This window comes from Sorex fumeus, unplaced genomic scaffold (assembly GCF_029834395.1).
Source record: "Sorex fumeus unplaced genomic scaffold, SorFum_2.1 ptg000034l, whole genome shotgun sequence".
NCBI lineage: Eukaryota > Metazoa > Chordata > Mammalia > Eulipotyphla > Soricidae > Sorex > Sorex fumeus.
In genome coordinates, this window is record NW_026606091.1 from 46,878,961 (window position 1) to 46,896,233 (window position 17,273).

The 17,273-nt window shown below is 44.2% G+C and overlaps 1 protein-coding gene across 1 annotated transcript in view; it reads right to left on the bottom strand.

Moving 5' to 3' along the window:
• The window catches only part of SUSD1 (sushi domain containing 1), a 144,871-nt gene that overhangs the window by 64,076 nt on the left and 63,522 nt on the right, over positions 1-17,273 (bottom strand). The window contains exon 8 of the mRNA XM_056117123.1: positions 15,892-16,078. Within this exon, the coding sequence (XP_055973098.1) occupies positions 15,892-16,078 (187 nt within the window). The remainder of the gene's footprint in view (positions 1-15,891; positions 16,079-17,273) is intronic.

The following is a 17,273-nucleotide window of genomic DNA, read 5'->3' on the forward strand; positions in this document are numbered from 1 at the left end:
TAGCTTAGTATATCTCTTATGTGTTCATACAAAATGACTAGAAATATTATAAGAAGTAAATTTACTATGATGGTTTAAATGGATTACTAGCTGAGGAAAGGAGAAAGCAAGGAGAGAGCAATACACCCTAAATGGAATCCCGCCCTTGAGCGGATCTCCTGGTAGTCTGTAGTGCTGCACCCTCGGATGAGATTTTGCCCTTGAATTAATGCCCTCGAACTTCCCCTGAAGGAGGGGCTTTACCTCTGCTTGTTGTTATGACAATGTTCAACCCCACCTATGTGTACCCCGACCCTTCATGATTTCTATATAACTCTGCTGTGAGGCGTAAGAGGACTTTAAGGTTCTACAAGGAGACTAGGAATATGGGGGCTAGATGACTAGAACTACAATAAGGACTACGAGGACAAGGAAGATAAGGACTAGACGAGGACTATGACAACTAGAGGTTGAGGAGGACGAGGACGAGGCTGATGGAACTATGGTGACTGGGACTACAACCAAAACTACAACGATGATTGTGCTGTGAGGGGAGAGATGGGACTATGCTGGGGAGGAGAGAGAAATAAATGGACTACCGGCCAGCCTCGGGCCCTGTTTTTCCGTTTCCGGGTCCTTCACCTGTCCATCTCTGTGGGCTGGCCAGGGAAATGGTTCTTGGTCACTGAATGCTCAAGTTCCTCGTGTACTCGTGCACCTTTTCTTTTGAAACTCACAACTGGGTATGGAGCAAAAACATAAACAAACAAAACTGTTGCTCAAAGTTGGAAACTATTGGGCTAGAACTATAGCACAGCAGGTAGGGCGTTTGCCTTGCACACGGCGGACCCGGGTTCAATCCCCAGCATCCCATATGGTCCCCCGAGCACCACCAGGAGTAATTCCTGAGTGCAGAGCTAGGAGTAACCCCTGTGCAATGCCGGTGTGACCCAAAAAGAAAAAAAAAGTTGGGAACTATTTATTCAATATCTGGTTACAGGTACCATGCGGTCTTTCAGACAAAACGCATGCTATAATAATAAACGGAGAGGAAGGAGGTGTCAATCGCCCATCACCCACATGACTTCCCTGAACAAGGACAGAGACAGAGACAGAGACAAAGAGAGACAGAGGGAAAGAGAGAGACAGAGAGAAGAGACAGAGTCTTCGATGCTCAACAACACAAATCAGATATGAAAGAAACGGTGTACAGGAAACACTGCTTAAGTCAGACTCAAAATCCAGAACTGTGTTAAGGAAGATCTGGGAAGAGTGACTCATGATCCAGGTCCAGGCCAAGGTGAGAGACTGAACTAGACAGGAAAAAGACCTCCTGGTGGGAGTGAGGGGCAGGGCTGAATTCAACACAGATCTGAACCAGAACTCTCTGGCATCATTCTCTCTCTCTCTCTCTCTCTCTCTCTCTCTCTCTCTCTCTCTCTCTCTCTCTCTCTCTCTCTCTCTCTCTCTGTGGAGACCTCACTGGCAGAATCCAAAACAAGATGTTAGGAGAGCAAAAGTGTGTAGGAAAATGGAATGGCAGAGAGATGGAATGGAAGGACTTGGATGCAGCAAAGGGTATTGGCGAGATTCAGAATAGAGGAAGAGAAATTTCTCTGATAATAGGTTAAAAGCTGACAGCTCAGCCGGAACCTCAGAGGGGACTGGAAGCCTTCAGGCTTCTCTGTCTGATGCAGAAAGCAAAAGACTGCAACATCAGTTCCCCACCAAAGACCCCACAAAGTTCCCCAGCACACACAGTTTGAGTCTTTGAAAGGGTCCTCTGGGGAAAAGGCCTCTAGCCAGGGGGACCTGGACCTCATTAGACCAGTGAGCAGGTTCAAGACACTTACCAGCAGCTGAAAATCAGCCGAAGGCTAATCCAGGGCAGACTAATTAATGAGGAGCCTCTTAACCAAAAGAGCAGATCTCCGAGGCAGTGCCTTAGAAGCCTGTGGAGCTCACGCAGATGAACACGATACTTGGATCTTTCCGGGCTTCAAGAGGCTTTTCAAAGCTGAGTTTAAATTCACAGGTGGTGAGCTCCAGTCTGCTTGGTAACTTACAGAGGCAGAAATATCAAGCCTCTGGGAAGCTGGGGTCCACGCTGCCAAAGTCTGTACCACGGAGCCGTCTCGACCTCTGTCACTCCCTTCATGCTTGATTCACCAGAACTTTTAGTCCCACAAAACATGCGTTTTCTTTCTTGTTATGTCGTCTCGCTGGCCCCCAACTCTGACTCCCTGACAGCTGGCATTGTTTTACTGTCCCTACTCTGTAGGTCTCGAAATCTGCCTACACAGCAGGCAAGAAATAAAAACCTGCTCAACGAATGTGTCCATTTAACACATGCATGGCTGACAGTGGAAGTTTCTGCTCTCTGTCCAAGGTTTACGAAAGCGAAGTGGGGGTCTGGAGCGATAGCACAGCAGGTACGGCATTTGCCTCGCACGCGGTCAACCCAGGTTCAATTCCCAGTATCCCACATGGTCCCCTCAAGCACCACCAGGAGTAATTCCTGAGTGCAGAGCCAGGAGTAACTCCTGTGCATAGTCGAGTATGACCCAAACAACAACAACAACAACAACAACAACAACAACAAAAGCAAAGTGGGTCTGGACTAGCAATGCACTGGATTCTGAAGAACACACTCTGCTTTTACTTTTTTTGTTTTTGTTTTAGGTCCATACCTGACAGTGCTCAGGGCTTACTCCTGGCTCTGCATTCAGGGATCTCTGGCAGGCTTGAGGAACCATATATGGTGCCAAGGATCAAATCCCAATTAAATCCCAATCGGACACATGTAAGGCAAACACCCTACTTGCTGTATTAACTGCACTGGCACCGGTTTTTGCTTTTTTAATAACAATGTGACTCTTTTGTGTAAGATGAAAATATATAAAAATCATTTACTTTATTCTTTAGAAGATGGACTTTGGGAGCTAGGAAGGCAGCTCAACGGGCTGGAGTGCATGCTTTTCCTGGGTCCAACCTTCGTACCTCACACCAAACTGGATGTAGAGCCCAGGCACTACTGAATGTGGCCAAAAATACTAGCACAGAATTAATGACTAAATTCCCTTCCCTTTTTCTTTTCCATTGCTGGGGTTGCGGTGCTCAAACACACTGGCTGTGATGCCAGGAATCCTAAAGGGCAGTGCCACCGAGATCTCAGCTGGTGCCCACAGGCATCAAACTCAGATCCTTATCCTCATGACACCCACGCTCTGCCACTGAGCCTGGACCCCTGGGCCCTGCAAACCATTTGTTTTCTTAACCACGTAGTTCACCAACTGTTCCCAAACCAGCCATTATTTTACATTAAATTATTGGAGTATTTGGTTCTTTTGTTGGTTTCCTGATATGAGAACCACACCCCACAGTGTACTAGGGGCTCTACCCAGCTCTATGCTTGGGGGATCCCCAGGACCCCCCACATGCAAAGCAGACACTCAGTCTGTTGAGCTATCTCAATCCCATGCCATTCTTTCTAATAGAAACATTTTGCTATTTCATTCATCTGTTTAAAATTCTTCAGTGTCACACAGATATCAAAGTAAGGTCCAAGCTCAAAAGCACAGGTCCAGGGCAATTCATCATCTGGCTACTGCTTAGATTTCTGCCTCATCTCTTCCTATCAGCTCTTGCTTGTTCTCTTCCCCGGGGGGGGAGGGGGACATCTCCTCAGTCATCCAGTACCTTCCTCTATTCACTCACTGGGTTCTTCATCCTCACCCCAATTCCATCTAATTTATTCCTACTCACTGCCAAGTACTCATCCCAGGCTTGGCTTCTTGTTAGGAAAAAAAATAAATTTTACCTAGCTAGGAGCAGACATTCCAGTTATTTACTCATTATCAAAGCATCTCTTATAGCATATTGTAGTTTTCAGATTACTTGCATATTTATATGATTTGAATTATAAATCCAAGTCTAAGTCCATGATATTCTATTGGTAAAAGGGAGAATGAATGGACCTTAATGTAATATTTAGTCTACTTTCTGCCAGATGATTTGCTAAGGCAGTAAAAATTACACACATGCACATGCATGCACACACACTCTCTCTCTCAAAAAAACAATCTCAATTCTTTTCTGAATTTACTTGATACTTGTGATGTTTTAGAAGACTAAGTTAAGTGAAGGCCTACAGTCATTCAAGGAATTCCTTAACAAACCACATCCAAGTATGAATTTGAAGACAAAAGTGCGGTTATTAACTGCACTAAAATAAAATATACATGTGAAATACTAGACGAGAAAAATGACAGCAAGTCATCATCTAGTGTCTGCTATCAATGTAGTCCCTCACTTTTACCCACTCACTCCTCACACTCATCTCCAGAAAAAAAATGCACACTCTCTAGAGGTGCATTTCATTACTAGTTTGTTTTTTACTACTTTGGATTCTCACTTGGAGGATACCCAAAATTTTATGTAACATATTCTTTGAGAGATAGCATAAGAGATTCTCTTACCTGGTACTTTTGCTCAAATCCAACTTTCCTAGAATGCCTGTTTGATTTCAAACAAGCCTCATTAAACATTGAAACACTGAAAATTCCACCATCTTCTATAAGATAAGGGAGAACATATGGAAAGGTTGCGTCATAGCTAAGTACAATAGAAGTCCTGACACGGAAAGAGACCAAGAGTGTGCTTAACAAGAGCATCACATCTGGCTTCACGTTCTGCCTTGACAACTTCTTAATAAGGCTGGGCCTTAGCCAAGTCACTGTGTCCCTCTGGCCCTGCTCCCGTACCTGGAGCATCAACTAACTCAGTTTTATTCTTATATATACCACAGACTGTTCACTCAAATGGAGTGATATATATAGTTTATTGCTATAATCTCATAAAGTTATGAATTTTTTTAAGATGTTTAAAATGCACTGGAGTATTAAATAAAATATCATGACGAAAGCATGTCAAAAGTGGTCTGGAAGTCTGAGAAAAGTCAATAGTCACGGCTTAGAAAACCAGTGGTGGGGATTCCAATCAGGAGATGACTCAGCAAAAGGCATTTGTTCTCACATCAGACAACAGGGTAAGAGTTGCTCAGATGACAGGACCCTGGAGACAGAACAGTGGGAAGGGCACTTTCCTTGCACCGTGCAGACTTAGGCTTGATCCCCAGAATACTCCATGGTCCCCTGAGCCTGCCAAAAGTGACCCTTGAGTGCAGAGCCAGGCATAAGTCCTTCCCAGGTATGGCCCCCAAACAAACAAACTCAGATGAGTACAAAGCACAGTAAAATAATAGGACCGCGGGCTTATTTCAAACGCTACTTGGGAGAAATCATTTCAGGCCTCCTGTGGCCTATTCATTGCTTCAGTGTTCTATTTTCTTAATGTCTTTCTTTTGTCCTTCTGACAAGGAGGCTTGTTACTAATGAATAAAAAACTGAAAGAGAGTACAGAAAAGACCACTGGTAACTTTCAAGGAAAAGCACATTTCCTAACAAGCATAGACAGTTTCTACCATTAAGAAAAACCTTTCATGTGTAGGAGGATGAAGTTCTTTTTCATAGCTACCTCTGATGGGTATTTCTCCTACAGGACCCTCTGCTACCTAAGAAATAATGCTAACAATAGATTATTCCATTCAAAATCTGAATTGGACCAATAGCATTTTAAATATCAGTGCCATATGTAGCACAGGCAAACCGCTGGGTAAAAATATTCTTGGCTCTAAATGAAAAATGCAAAACTCTGGTTCTAAGAGCAAATTTGAAGACCAATCCCATGTGTCTTTCTTTATCTTCACAGCTCTTACTGTAGAGACATCATAAGAACATCAGAAGCAAAAATTTGTCATGTGGATGGATGCCTGTAATGTTTAAGAACACCAAAAATATGTATATAAGAATATCAGTTAGGCAAGCATTTGTCCGGGTTCAACTCCAGCACCAGATGTCTCCAAGTATTGCCAGGTGCTACCCTGGGGGGCCCTGAGCACTGCCAGGGTAGCTAGGGTAATTCCTGGCACGGCAGTGCACAGCAGCATCCTTGGGGAACCATAGGCCTGGGTAGTCAAGAATCACTGAGCAACCTGGGCATCCCACCTCCACCACCAAAAACAAGCAGAAACACCATGGAGTCGGGGAGGGGCGCAAGCATTGCATGCAGGAGCTCTGGGTAAGATTCCGGTGCCACATGGCCTCCCAAGCACCGCAGAGCGTGTCTGCCAGGTATATACCACCAGGTACGGCCCAGGAATCAAAGAGAGAAAGAGATACTGCATGCAGTGCGCACCTGTGCATCGCCATAAGATAAAGCAGAAATACCAACTGCGGCATTTCCATCTCAAAAACAGTTCTTCCACTTATCGCTAGCATTGTCTGAACTCAGAGCAAGACAGTAAAGGGAACCAAGGCACCGAGCTCCCACTTCCCACCCCCAGTCCTGACAGAGTGGTGCAGAAGAGTAAAAGTGGGTCAAAATTTGCATCTGGTTTAGAAAGAGGCTTGGCCTCCATACTCGGGCAGGAGCAGGAAGGTATTTCTGTTCCACACAGCTGGAGGCCGGGCTGAGGGAAGATGCCACGTGCCTTCCAAGCCAAAGCATGGGGTCTCAAAGTCTCAGAGAAACTGGAGGAGGACAGGGTGCCCACAAGGCGGGGCTGCGAACAGGAATATGCGTCAGAGGTGTGCAGTGAGGAAGGTTTCCCCAGCAACCACTGGGCACTGGCTCTCCACACTACCTACACTTCAGACTTGCCTGGGTACCACAGTGCTCAGTAAGGTCTGCACATCTGGGCGGTTTGGTTCCTTTTTCATTTGCCAGGCAATTCTGATAGGTAGACAAGGTAATTGTGCAATCTGCCACGAGTGAGAGAATATCAAATGGCCAAAGACAATAGAACCTGAGAACTGGCTCCAGAAAGGAGCTCATCACAGCAGGGAGGCCAGGGGATGGACACCAGACAGTGGTGGAAGGAAGTGGACATCCTGGTGGAGGGTGCAGTTTGGGAACTCTATACATGAAACCCAAGCATTAACCGTCTAGTAAACCACAGTGCCTCAAATAAAAAAAAAATTCCCCCAAAAAAGCACTATTCAGGGTAGTATTGATAGTCACACTAGTGCGGTCTTCTAAGGGTCCTGGAAGTTCTACCTGACAGGAAGCCCAGGTGGCAGGCAAGGAGAGAGGACTTTGTTCTTTCCTACTCTGTAAACTATTGCATCATAATGACATCAGGCAATGCTGAGTTGGCCCAAAAGCCACAGCTTTGCCACCCATGCTCTTAAAGGGCTCAGAAATCAAGTTTAGAAGTTCCTAGCAGCTTCTTCTGGAAGGAATCATTCAACTAGCACTTCATTCTTCAAGGTGCCATTGAGATAAGCATCCTAATATTATCCAATAAAAGGTAAGATCAAAAGGAATGCCATCCTTATATTATTAGGGAAACCTTACACCAGACAAAACTTTTATCTTTCAAGGATAAATAATCTAGAAGGAGGAAAACAAAGCCTATGACATGATTCTACAAAGAAGAGGAAGATGGAGATAGTGCTTAGGAGGCAACGTATGAATGTAGTTTTGGAGGGAAAACTCCTGCTCAAAGTAATAGTAACATTGGGTAACATCTGTTTTGTGTTTTCAGTAAAATGTTTTAGAGATGGATTCAAACATAGAATGGATGAATTAATAAGAGAATGAGATAACACAGGAGAAACATGTTGAGAGGAAGAAAGCAAAAGAGAACTAGACGAGAGTTAATCATAATAATACTAATAAAAAGAAACAGAATTTCAACAACAGAATTGAAAATTGCATTAGAAATAATAAAGATGTTTTTAAAAGTCAGAGCTGTGGCTTAGTGGTGGAGCACTTGTCTTGCATGTGTGAGGCCCTGGGTTTGATTCTTGGCACTGCATGGTCCCCCAAGCACTGCCAGGAGAGACAGGAAACAAGAAGCAGGGGCAGCCCCCAAGCAACACAGGACGTGATTCTCCCCCAAAACAACAGCACCCCCACCCCCACCACCACCACAACACAAAAATCAATTCATGTCTGACAATTCGCATAGAGAGAACAAACGCGTTACACGCTTAACATATTCATGGCAGGCAGAGGCAAACAGATTTTTAAAAAAAGGGAAAAAATGGAGGATCAATACAGGCAGATAAGAAATTTGACACAGGAGTATCTGAAAAGTCAAAAATAAGCTTTTGTTTTATGTTTTGTTTTTGTTTGTTTGTTTTTGGGTCACACCCAGCGATGCGATGCTCAGGGGTTACTCCTGGCTTCACACTCAGGAATTACTCCTGGCAATGCTCGGGGGACTATATGGGATGCTGGGAATCGAACCTGTGTCGGCCGCATGATGAGGCAAATGTCCTACCCGCTCCAGCCCCTATAAGCTTTTGTTTTAAAAGAAATAATTGGAAACTTAAGGAAAGAAATGTCACTATCCCGTTGTTCATCAATTTGCTCGAGCTGGCCCAGTAACATCTCCATTGTGAGACTTGTTGTTACTGTGTTTGGCATATGTCACAGGTAGCTTGCCAGACTTTGCTGTGCAGGTGAGATACTCTCAGTAGCTTGCTGGGCTTTGCAAGAGGGGCAGAGGAATTGAACCCGGGTCAGTTGGGTCAGCCGCACATACGGCAAATGCCCTACTGCTGTGCTATCACTCCAGACAGTGTATAGGTAAGTAGAAGAAATCTGAAAGGACTTCTGACTAATCGGATATTGAATTATCTAAACCTAATGTCAAACATGGGACCAAGATAAATGCAAGAGGCACAGGAAATGTATGGGAGACCCTGAGTTTGATCACTAGCACGGGATCCCCAAATACTGCTGGAGCCCCAAGCACCCCAGAACCTGACCAGTATTGAACAGTAAAAAGACCACACAGCCAGGACAGAATGACCAGCCCAAGCAACACTGCTTTTTAAGGGGAAATGTCCCCTTAAAAAAACGAAACAAAACAAAACAAAAAAAACAGTGATATTCAACATGTAGCAGGTGGTCAACAAACATCTACCAGGTGAATAAAAATAAATAAATAATTTGAGCTTCATACTAGCCACCCTGACAGCAGAGCCTGGCAAGCTCCCCGTGATGTATTCAATATGCCAAACACAATAACAACAAGTCTCAAAATGGAGACGTTACTGGGCCCGCTCGAACAAATCGATGAACAACGGGAGGACAGTGACAGTGACTTAGCCACCATAATATTCCTTATGAGGAAACAGATTTTTTTTTTGAAAAAATCACACCTATGCCTAAAACAAGAGAGAGAAAGAGAAAGAGAGAGAAGAGAAATACTCCCATAGAGGCAGGTTAGGCTGGGGGGTGGCTTCAAGGAGTGGGAGGGAAATTAGGGACACTGATACTGGAAAATTACACTGGTAAAGGGATGGATGTTGGAACATCGTATGACTGAAATGCAATCATGAACAATTTTATAATGTTCTATAACTCATGGTGATTCAATTTAAAAAAAAGCAGAGACGGGGGGGGCGGAATGCAACAAAATGAATATATTTTTCTAGGTCCCCAGGGGGGAAAAGTCACACCTTCTGGACCAGAGAGACAGTAGAGTCGGTAAGGAATTAGTCTGCCTTGCACACAGACCCAGGACTGATCCCTGGCACCCTATATGGTCCTTGAGCCCACCAGAAAGATCCCTGAGCACAGAGCCAGAAGCCCCAAGCACTGTTGGGTCCAGCCCCCAAACAAATGATTTAAAAATTATAACATAAATAAATAATAAGGAGTGATAGCACAGCAGTAGGGCGTTTGCCTTGCACACAGCCAACATGGCCGACTCGAGTTCAATTCCTCCGCCCCTCTCGGAGAGCCTGCAAGCTACCGAGAGCATCTCGCCCGCACAGCAGAGCCTGGCAAGCCACCCATGATGTATTCAATATGCCAAACACAGAAACAACAAAATCTCCAATGGAGACGTTACTGGGCCCGCTCAAGCAAATCGATGAACAACGGGAGGGCCTTTACTTTACTATTAAAAATACATAATAAATAAATTAAAATTTTAAACATCACACCTTCATATTCCTCCTTCAAAACTGAAAATTCCCAAAGCCAGTATAAATGCCTCCAGAATTCCAAAAACAGAAGTGGCCCAAGAATTTTATCTTTAATTCAGCTTTCATTCACTCATGAAGTCAACAACAACAAAAAAAAAACATTCTCAAATAACAATGGTCTCAGACAGTATCCAGGACTCAATGAGAAGACAGAAAATCACTGTGCAGAGAGACAAAAACACAAAAAGTAAGAGGATATTTCATATGAAATGACTGGCAATAAGCACTGAGTCTATCAAAACACATAACTTATTTAAAGAAGTGCTACAAATACTGACATAAATCAACATAAAAATGAATTATTTAAAGACATAATAAAATTTTAAGTAATTTTAAATACGAAGCTGACAATACAATGCCATGTTAGAGGAGCACTGCGGGCAGATGAGAGGCTGAAAGCATCTGCCTCGAAAGCCTGGAGTCACGAGTTCCATCCTTGGTGCCACCCATGGGCGCTAAGCCTATCCCAAGCAGCTCCATTGCCTGAAACCCCAACACCACACAATGTGCAATCTCCAGGGCCTCCCCAGGAGTGTGCCAGTATCACAAGTAAAGTGCACAACCCCCAAGGAGCACCACAACTAAGGATATGTGCAAGCACAATCGTCAGGTGTGCAACCCCTGGTGAGCACTGTGTGTGATCACCCCAGTGACCCCCAGCATGCATTCAACTCGAATGTGTGGGAGCACCACTACTGAAGTGCAGCCTCACAACCAAGCATGCCCGACCCTGGCCATCCCTACACTGCTATCAGCAAAGCAAAAGGAAGAGGAAAACTTAATTGACTGGTTTTCAATGCCATATTAATCCAAAACACTAAGAGAAGCAAGAGAGGAAGAAATGAAAAGAAGAAAAGAATGCTAACTTCCTTATTTCATTCAGGAAATCACTGACATTTGAGTCTTAATACTGATAATCAAAGAAATACGTGATAAAATAAGATTCTTTTTAATGTATGCTACAGAATAAAAGCAAAAGCTATACTGCAGAATCACTGAAAGAAAATCTGTGTAGTAAAAAAAAAGATTGGGCACAAAAAAGTGTCACAAAAGAGAAAAAAATAAGATGACAGAAAAAAAGAAAAGTATATTACAAACAACACTAACGCAAATTGATTCTATACCCAAAAATACGCATTTCCAAAAGACTCTCAACCAACTGTCTTTTACGGAGGTTTTTACCCTTTTGTCACCTGCAGAGCTGTCTGTAGACCAGAACTAAAAAACCACTCATCTACAGCACTGCAATATAGTTATTATTTAAGAACAAAGTGAGAGAAAAAAAATCCAAAAAGAAACACAAAAAATTCAAGAAAACTAATATTACCATCAAGTGTTTTTCAAAGCAAAAAATGTTGAATAGAATAAAGGAAACCATTTGTTACTAGTAAAAGCTGAACATCTACAATTAAGTTATCAGTCTTGAAGATAAATATCATAACATCAAAGTGCGAAACAAAATAATTTTATAAGAAATTATGAAAAATGGCAAGCCTATTAAGCAAACACCTGAAGTCTTAAGTGATCTAGATCTTATGCAACCCACAAGCAAATAATCCACCTTATCACAAAGCAACGCAAATAGTAAGCCTCAAGAATATGTCAATAAATCACCCTGAAGAATACTAAAATATAATAAAACTATAAATAACCATGTATTTTTTTAAAAAAGAAAATATCTACTTTTGTATAAAATACATAATTTACCCTTCAGCCAATGGTGAAATCAAAACAGTAATTATATAGTGCTTTGAAAGTAAGGATAAAGAGAACATATATTAACACACTCATAAATAATTCTCTGATCAAAGGAAAAATCAGAATGGCAATTATAGTATGCTTTAAAAGTAAAGAATAAAGAGTACAAAGTATCAATGTCTAAGGAATTCTGTCAAAGCTCAAATTTAGAAGGGAAGTAGTGTATTAAAGCTTCCTTTGTAAATGGAAAAGAATGGTAACAAGTTGAATTATGCACCTAACTCTAGAATTCAGTAACAATGTAATTAATTTAAGAGAAACAGGAACATAAAAAGCATAAGAACAAGAAGAGAATTAGTGAGATAGAAAAAAAAAAATATATATATATATTTAAAAACCCAAGAGTTTATTCTTTTGCCAGAAACACACAATAATAAAACAGATAATCCAACCTAAGTGAGTAATTTTTTGCTTGGTTTGGTTTTTTGGGGTCACACCCAGCAAAGTGCAGGGGTTATTTCTGGCTCTGTACTAAGGAATTATTCCTGGTGGTGCTCAGGGCACAATACGGAATGCTGGGAATGAAATCCAGGTTAGCTGTGTGCCAGGCAAACGCCTCACCCACTGCACTATCACTCCAGTCCCAGGAGTAAATTTTTAAAAGGAAACAAAGATTAGGAATCAGAAAAACCCAAGATTATATAACCTATGCCTCCAAGGGAATTGGAGACAAATATTCTTATGACAAGCCTACAGATACTTTTTTTTCCTTTTTGGGTCATCTGTATCTCTATGTTTATGTCATCTGTATGTTGCAACTCTATGTTTATGTCATCTGTATACATCTGTATGTTTATGTCACTTGGAGCGATAGCACAGTGGGTAGGGCGGGTGCCTTGCACACAGCTGACCCGGGTTCGATTCTTCCGCCCCTCACGAAGAGCCCGGCAAGCTACCGAGAGTATCCCGCTCGCACGGCAGAGTCTGGCAAGCTACCAGTGGCGTATTTGATATGTCAAAAACAGTAACAACAAGTCTCACAATGGAGATATTACTGGTGCCCGCTCGAGCAAACAGATGAGCAAGGGGAGGACAGAGCTACAGTGCTGCAGTGCTTTGGGGTCACACTCAGCGATGCTCAGGGGTCACTCCTGGCTTTGCACTCGGGAATTACCTCTGGCGGTGCTTGGGGGACCATATGGGATGCCAGGGATCAAACCCGGGTCGGGCGTGTGCAAAGCAAATGCCCTGCTATACTATCGCTCCGGCCCCCTGCAGATACTTTTAAATCTCAAAAGACAAATTTTAAGAAAATATAAATTTAAAAATGCAATTCAAGAAATTTAGAAAATCAACAGATCAAAGAAATCTCACAGGAAAAAATGACGGTTAACAAGACTCATTTTCCAAAGGATTAAAACTTTGACTATTTTTTTTAAAAAGTCATCTAATGAGCAAATGTGTCCAGCATTAAAGGAAAGAAATAATTCCAAGATGATATAAACATTTTCAGAGCAAAAAAATATTAAAAATTTCACAGTTCATTAAGAAAATTGTCATAATGAGATTAAGTAAACATGCAGAACCCTGAAGAAGAGAATGATGCGTTTACAGGAGTACAAAACTAAGCAGGGAGACAAAGTTAATATAGAAAACAGAAATGGTAGAAAACCATACCTTTGTTCTCAATTGAGGCAGTGACCCAAGAGAAATTCCAATTTTCGCTAGATTAACTTGCACATTTAATCCAATTTGGAGTGAGGAAAAGGTCCTGAAGACATTCTAAAACTCACCCTTAACTCCTCAAGGCTAAATTAATATGCAAAACCATTTCAAACAGACCCCAAATCAATATTCTCAATGGAAATTTCCTTGAAGAGGAAATAATGTGATATTAGTAAGAAGTCTTTGTCTGCCCAGCGACTGATGGATTTGATGTTCTGGGATGATTTTCATTTATTGTTTTTATCTTGGATGACTTTTCCTTCCAGAGGAAGAGGGCTGTGTTTAGGCCATTCCTGGTGGTACCAGTGCTCTAGGCTCTGTGCTCAGGAATCACTCCCAGGGGTGCTTGAGAACTACATGGCACCAGGATGCCAAGGATTGAACTAGGTCGTCCTCGGGCAAGGCAAGCAGCTTAGCCCCTGCACTACTGCTCCAGTCCTGGGAGGATCTGCTTTGTTTTATTTTTCTTGGGATCATCTTTTAAAGAAGACAGCTTCCTAAGAAATTCATGGCAATTTACTATCAATTTCATAAAAGTTTCTCTAATGAGTTATTATATTGATCTTATACCATGTTTCCTTGCATACTATTTACTTAGAAATGATTTTCTCTTGTTTATCAAGTACCTAAGGAAGTCATTAGTGTAATTTCACCATTGGTTTTATCTAGTTAAACTAGTGGTCTTCAATGCCCAAAAGGAGAGAGAGAGAGAGAGAGAGAGAGAGAGAGAGAGAGAGAGAGAGAGAGAGAGAAAAACAGACAGAGGGAGAGAGATAGAGAGAGAGAGAAAGAGAGAGGAGACAGAGACAGAGAGAAACAGAGAGACAGAGAGAGAGGGAGAGAATCAAGAGAGAGAGAGAGAGAGAGAGAGAGAGAGAGAAGAAAATGCCTGCCATAGAGGCAGGCAGGGGGTAGGGAGTAGGGGGTGTGATGAAGGGAACCTGGGGACACTGGTGCTGGGAAATGTTCACTGGTGGAGGGGTGGGTGTTAGAATACTGTATGACTGTAATCTAATCATAAATAGCTCTGTAAGGGTCACAGTGATTCCAAAAAAAAAAAAAGTTAAAAAAAAACAACTAGTGGTCTTAGGGTCAGAGAGATAGTGGATAGGGCGTTTGCCTTGCATGCAGCCAACTGGAGCTTGGACCCTGAAACCCCGTAAGGTCGCCTGAGCCCTGCCAAGACTAATCCTGGAGTGCAGAGCCAGGAGTAAGCCCTGAGTTCTGCTGGGTGTGGCCCCCAACAAAAACAAAACCCCAAAACACCGAGTGGTCTTGGGACCAAGGAAGAGCTCAGAGGGCCGCACTGAATGCTTTGCACACAGGAGCCCTGGGTGGTCCTGCAGGCTGTCGACCAGGAGTGAGTGCAGCCCCTGGCTGGGAGGAGCCCCCAGTTCTACTTAGTGGAGCCCAAAACTCAAGGAAAAAGATACTGTAACTTTACTATTGTTTCTGTCAGATCCACGACATGTCTTGGGATCTGGAGGTCGACAACCGATGGCTGAGGTCTATTTTTCTCTTATTTTATTGTTCTTATATTTTAGTTTTCAAGAACACATACATTTTAGGGGTACCAGTTCCCACACACACCAGTGAAGTGCACATGCCCTCCCACCACAGTCCACTGGGCCCCTCTCTGCCCTTTGAACCCGTTTAAGGTCTATTTTCTCAAGTGGAACATCAAACTGCTAGTTAAGACTGACTTTGGCTCCCTCAATAACCAGCGACACCACTGCCTTCTCCGGATTTGCTTCTCAGGGATTTAAAGTCCTGGCATCCGATAACCAGAATGAGGAGAATAAAAAAGCCTTTTTTTGTAACTGGCACACTGATACAGTAAAAGTCCATGTGCTAGCTGTGTGTGATGAGGCTTAATGCTCTTTGGTGCCTACTTCTTCTCACCCACATCCGTCCTCCTCCAGCAGTGGGGCTTCCTCCCTCCACACACTGGGTCATGCTTGGCTGGATTCCCCCAGGCCCCATCAGCCTTGATGCTGGTTTCCCAGCCCAGAGAGAAGACTGCTGGTTGAGCCTCCTAGCTGCTCCTCTCATACGTAGTTCAGAGGAAGAGAAGGCTCTTCCTACTGGGCTATCCTTCACAGCTAGGATAACTAGGGACTCTCATCACTGGATGTTCTCTCCTCTTGCAAATACGCTTCTAGTGCCGGGCACTTTGACCAGGGGCCTCCACCGAGGAGGGACAGCAGAGCAGGGCCTGCTTGGTGACTATCAGTGGGTCTGGGATGGCTCTGGTTTTCCCCCTGGGAGCTCTCGCAGGGCTCTGGCTGCAAATCTTGGAAAACAACTGTGAAACCTCACCCCGGCCTCCGGACCCACCTAGTTGACCTGAAAAGCACATTCACCCCCCGCCCCCATCCTGCACTGGGCATTTTCTAAGAAGAAATGCCACTTCCCCTCCACCTACCAGCTGTCTCGAACCCAATGACGGCTGGCACTGAGCGTCTGGGAGGGGCAGTGGAAATGCTCACGGTGTAGTTGGTGGCCTGCTGCAGATCCAGGCACACTGTTGGGGTCCTGCTGTCTGTGGCCAAGGTGACGGTCTCCTCATGAAGCAATTCTTGAGGGTCCAGCTGTTGTCCTTTGAAGTGGATCTTGGAGAGGGGAAAAAGGCAGGAGAATCCACTGAGAATCCAGTTAGAACCAAGAGACTATATGATACTGAGTCTGGCTTTCCCACGGTTTCTCTGCCCCTGCGCTCATCCTTCTGGGGAAACTCAAGTAGCAGAAATCTCTGCTTCCCGCTCTCTGTGGATAAGTCAGTTCATCCCAGTAATCAAGTGTGGGGGCCAGAGTGATATTACTACGTAAGGGTAAAGCTCTTGCCTTGCATATGGCTGATCCGGGTTCAATCCCTGCAGCCTGTATAAGCCTCCTGAGGGCCCCCCCAACCCACCCCCAAGAGTAATTCTTGAGCAGAGACAGGAGTAACCCCCAAGCATCACTAGTATCCACTCAACCCAAAATAGGCATGAAAGGGAGACTGATATGATGAAGAGACATAAAATACATGCGTGCACTGGGGGTATGGTGCTGCCAGCAGGTCAGTCTGTACCTGTGAGGCGAGTACATCAGCAGCCTGATGGCGCCTTCAGACTTTCAGATACCCCAAAATTGCTGCGGTGCCTTTGGTCAGACCCCAAAAACTTGGGGCAAAGTTTACCAAGAAAGTAAACGGCCAAAAGTTAGGTATGTGGGAGACACACCCACAAACCACCTCCAGCTCAGCTATATAATTGGAGGCATGGCCTCTCTGGTTCCTGATCGGACTGCTTAACGGCCATGATCCCAGAGACTCAGAAACAAATCTCGAAACCCAGCGGCTTTTGGCAGAAATGTGTCCGGTCCCTGCAGTAGGTTACCGGTGCTGGGCCAACGCAGGTGGGAATAGGTTTCGTGCCTTGGCCTGTTCCCCTCGGCATCCCAGTGGCCGCCATCCTTCAGAGGTCACTGGACAGTCAGGTTTGGGCCCCCAGTGATGAGACATGCAGGGCCTCACGGAATGGGGGTGGAGCCGGTCCTGTCCTCCCCACCCCAACGAGACCCCAAGTCATCGCCCACAAATGGCCTCTCTGGCTCCTGATCAAGCTGCTTAATGGCCATGATCCCAGAGACTCAGAAACAAATCTCGAAACCCAGCGGCTTTTGGCAGAAATGCGTCCGGACCCCACAGTAGGTTACTGTTGCCAGGCCACCCCAGGGGGAAAAGGGTGTTGTCCCTCTGCCTGCTCCCCCTTGGCGGCTCAGTGGCCATCATCCTCCAGAGGCCATTGGGCAGTCAGGTCTGGA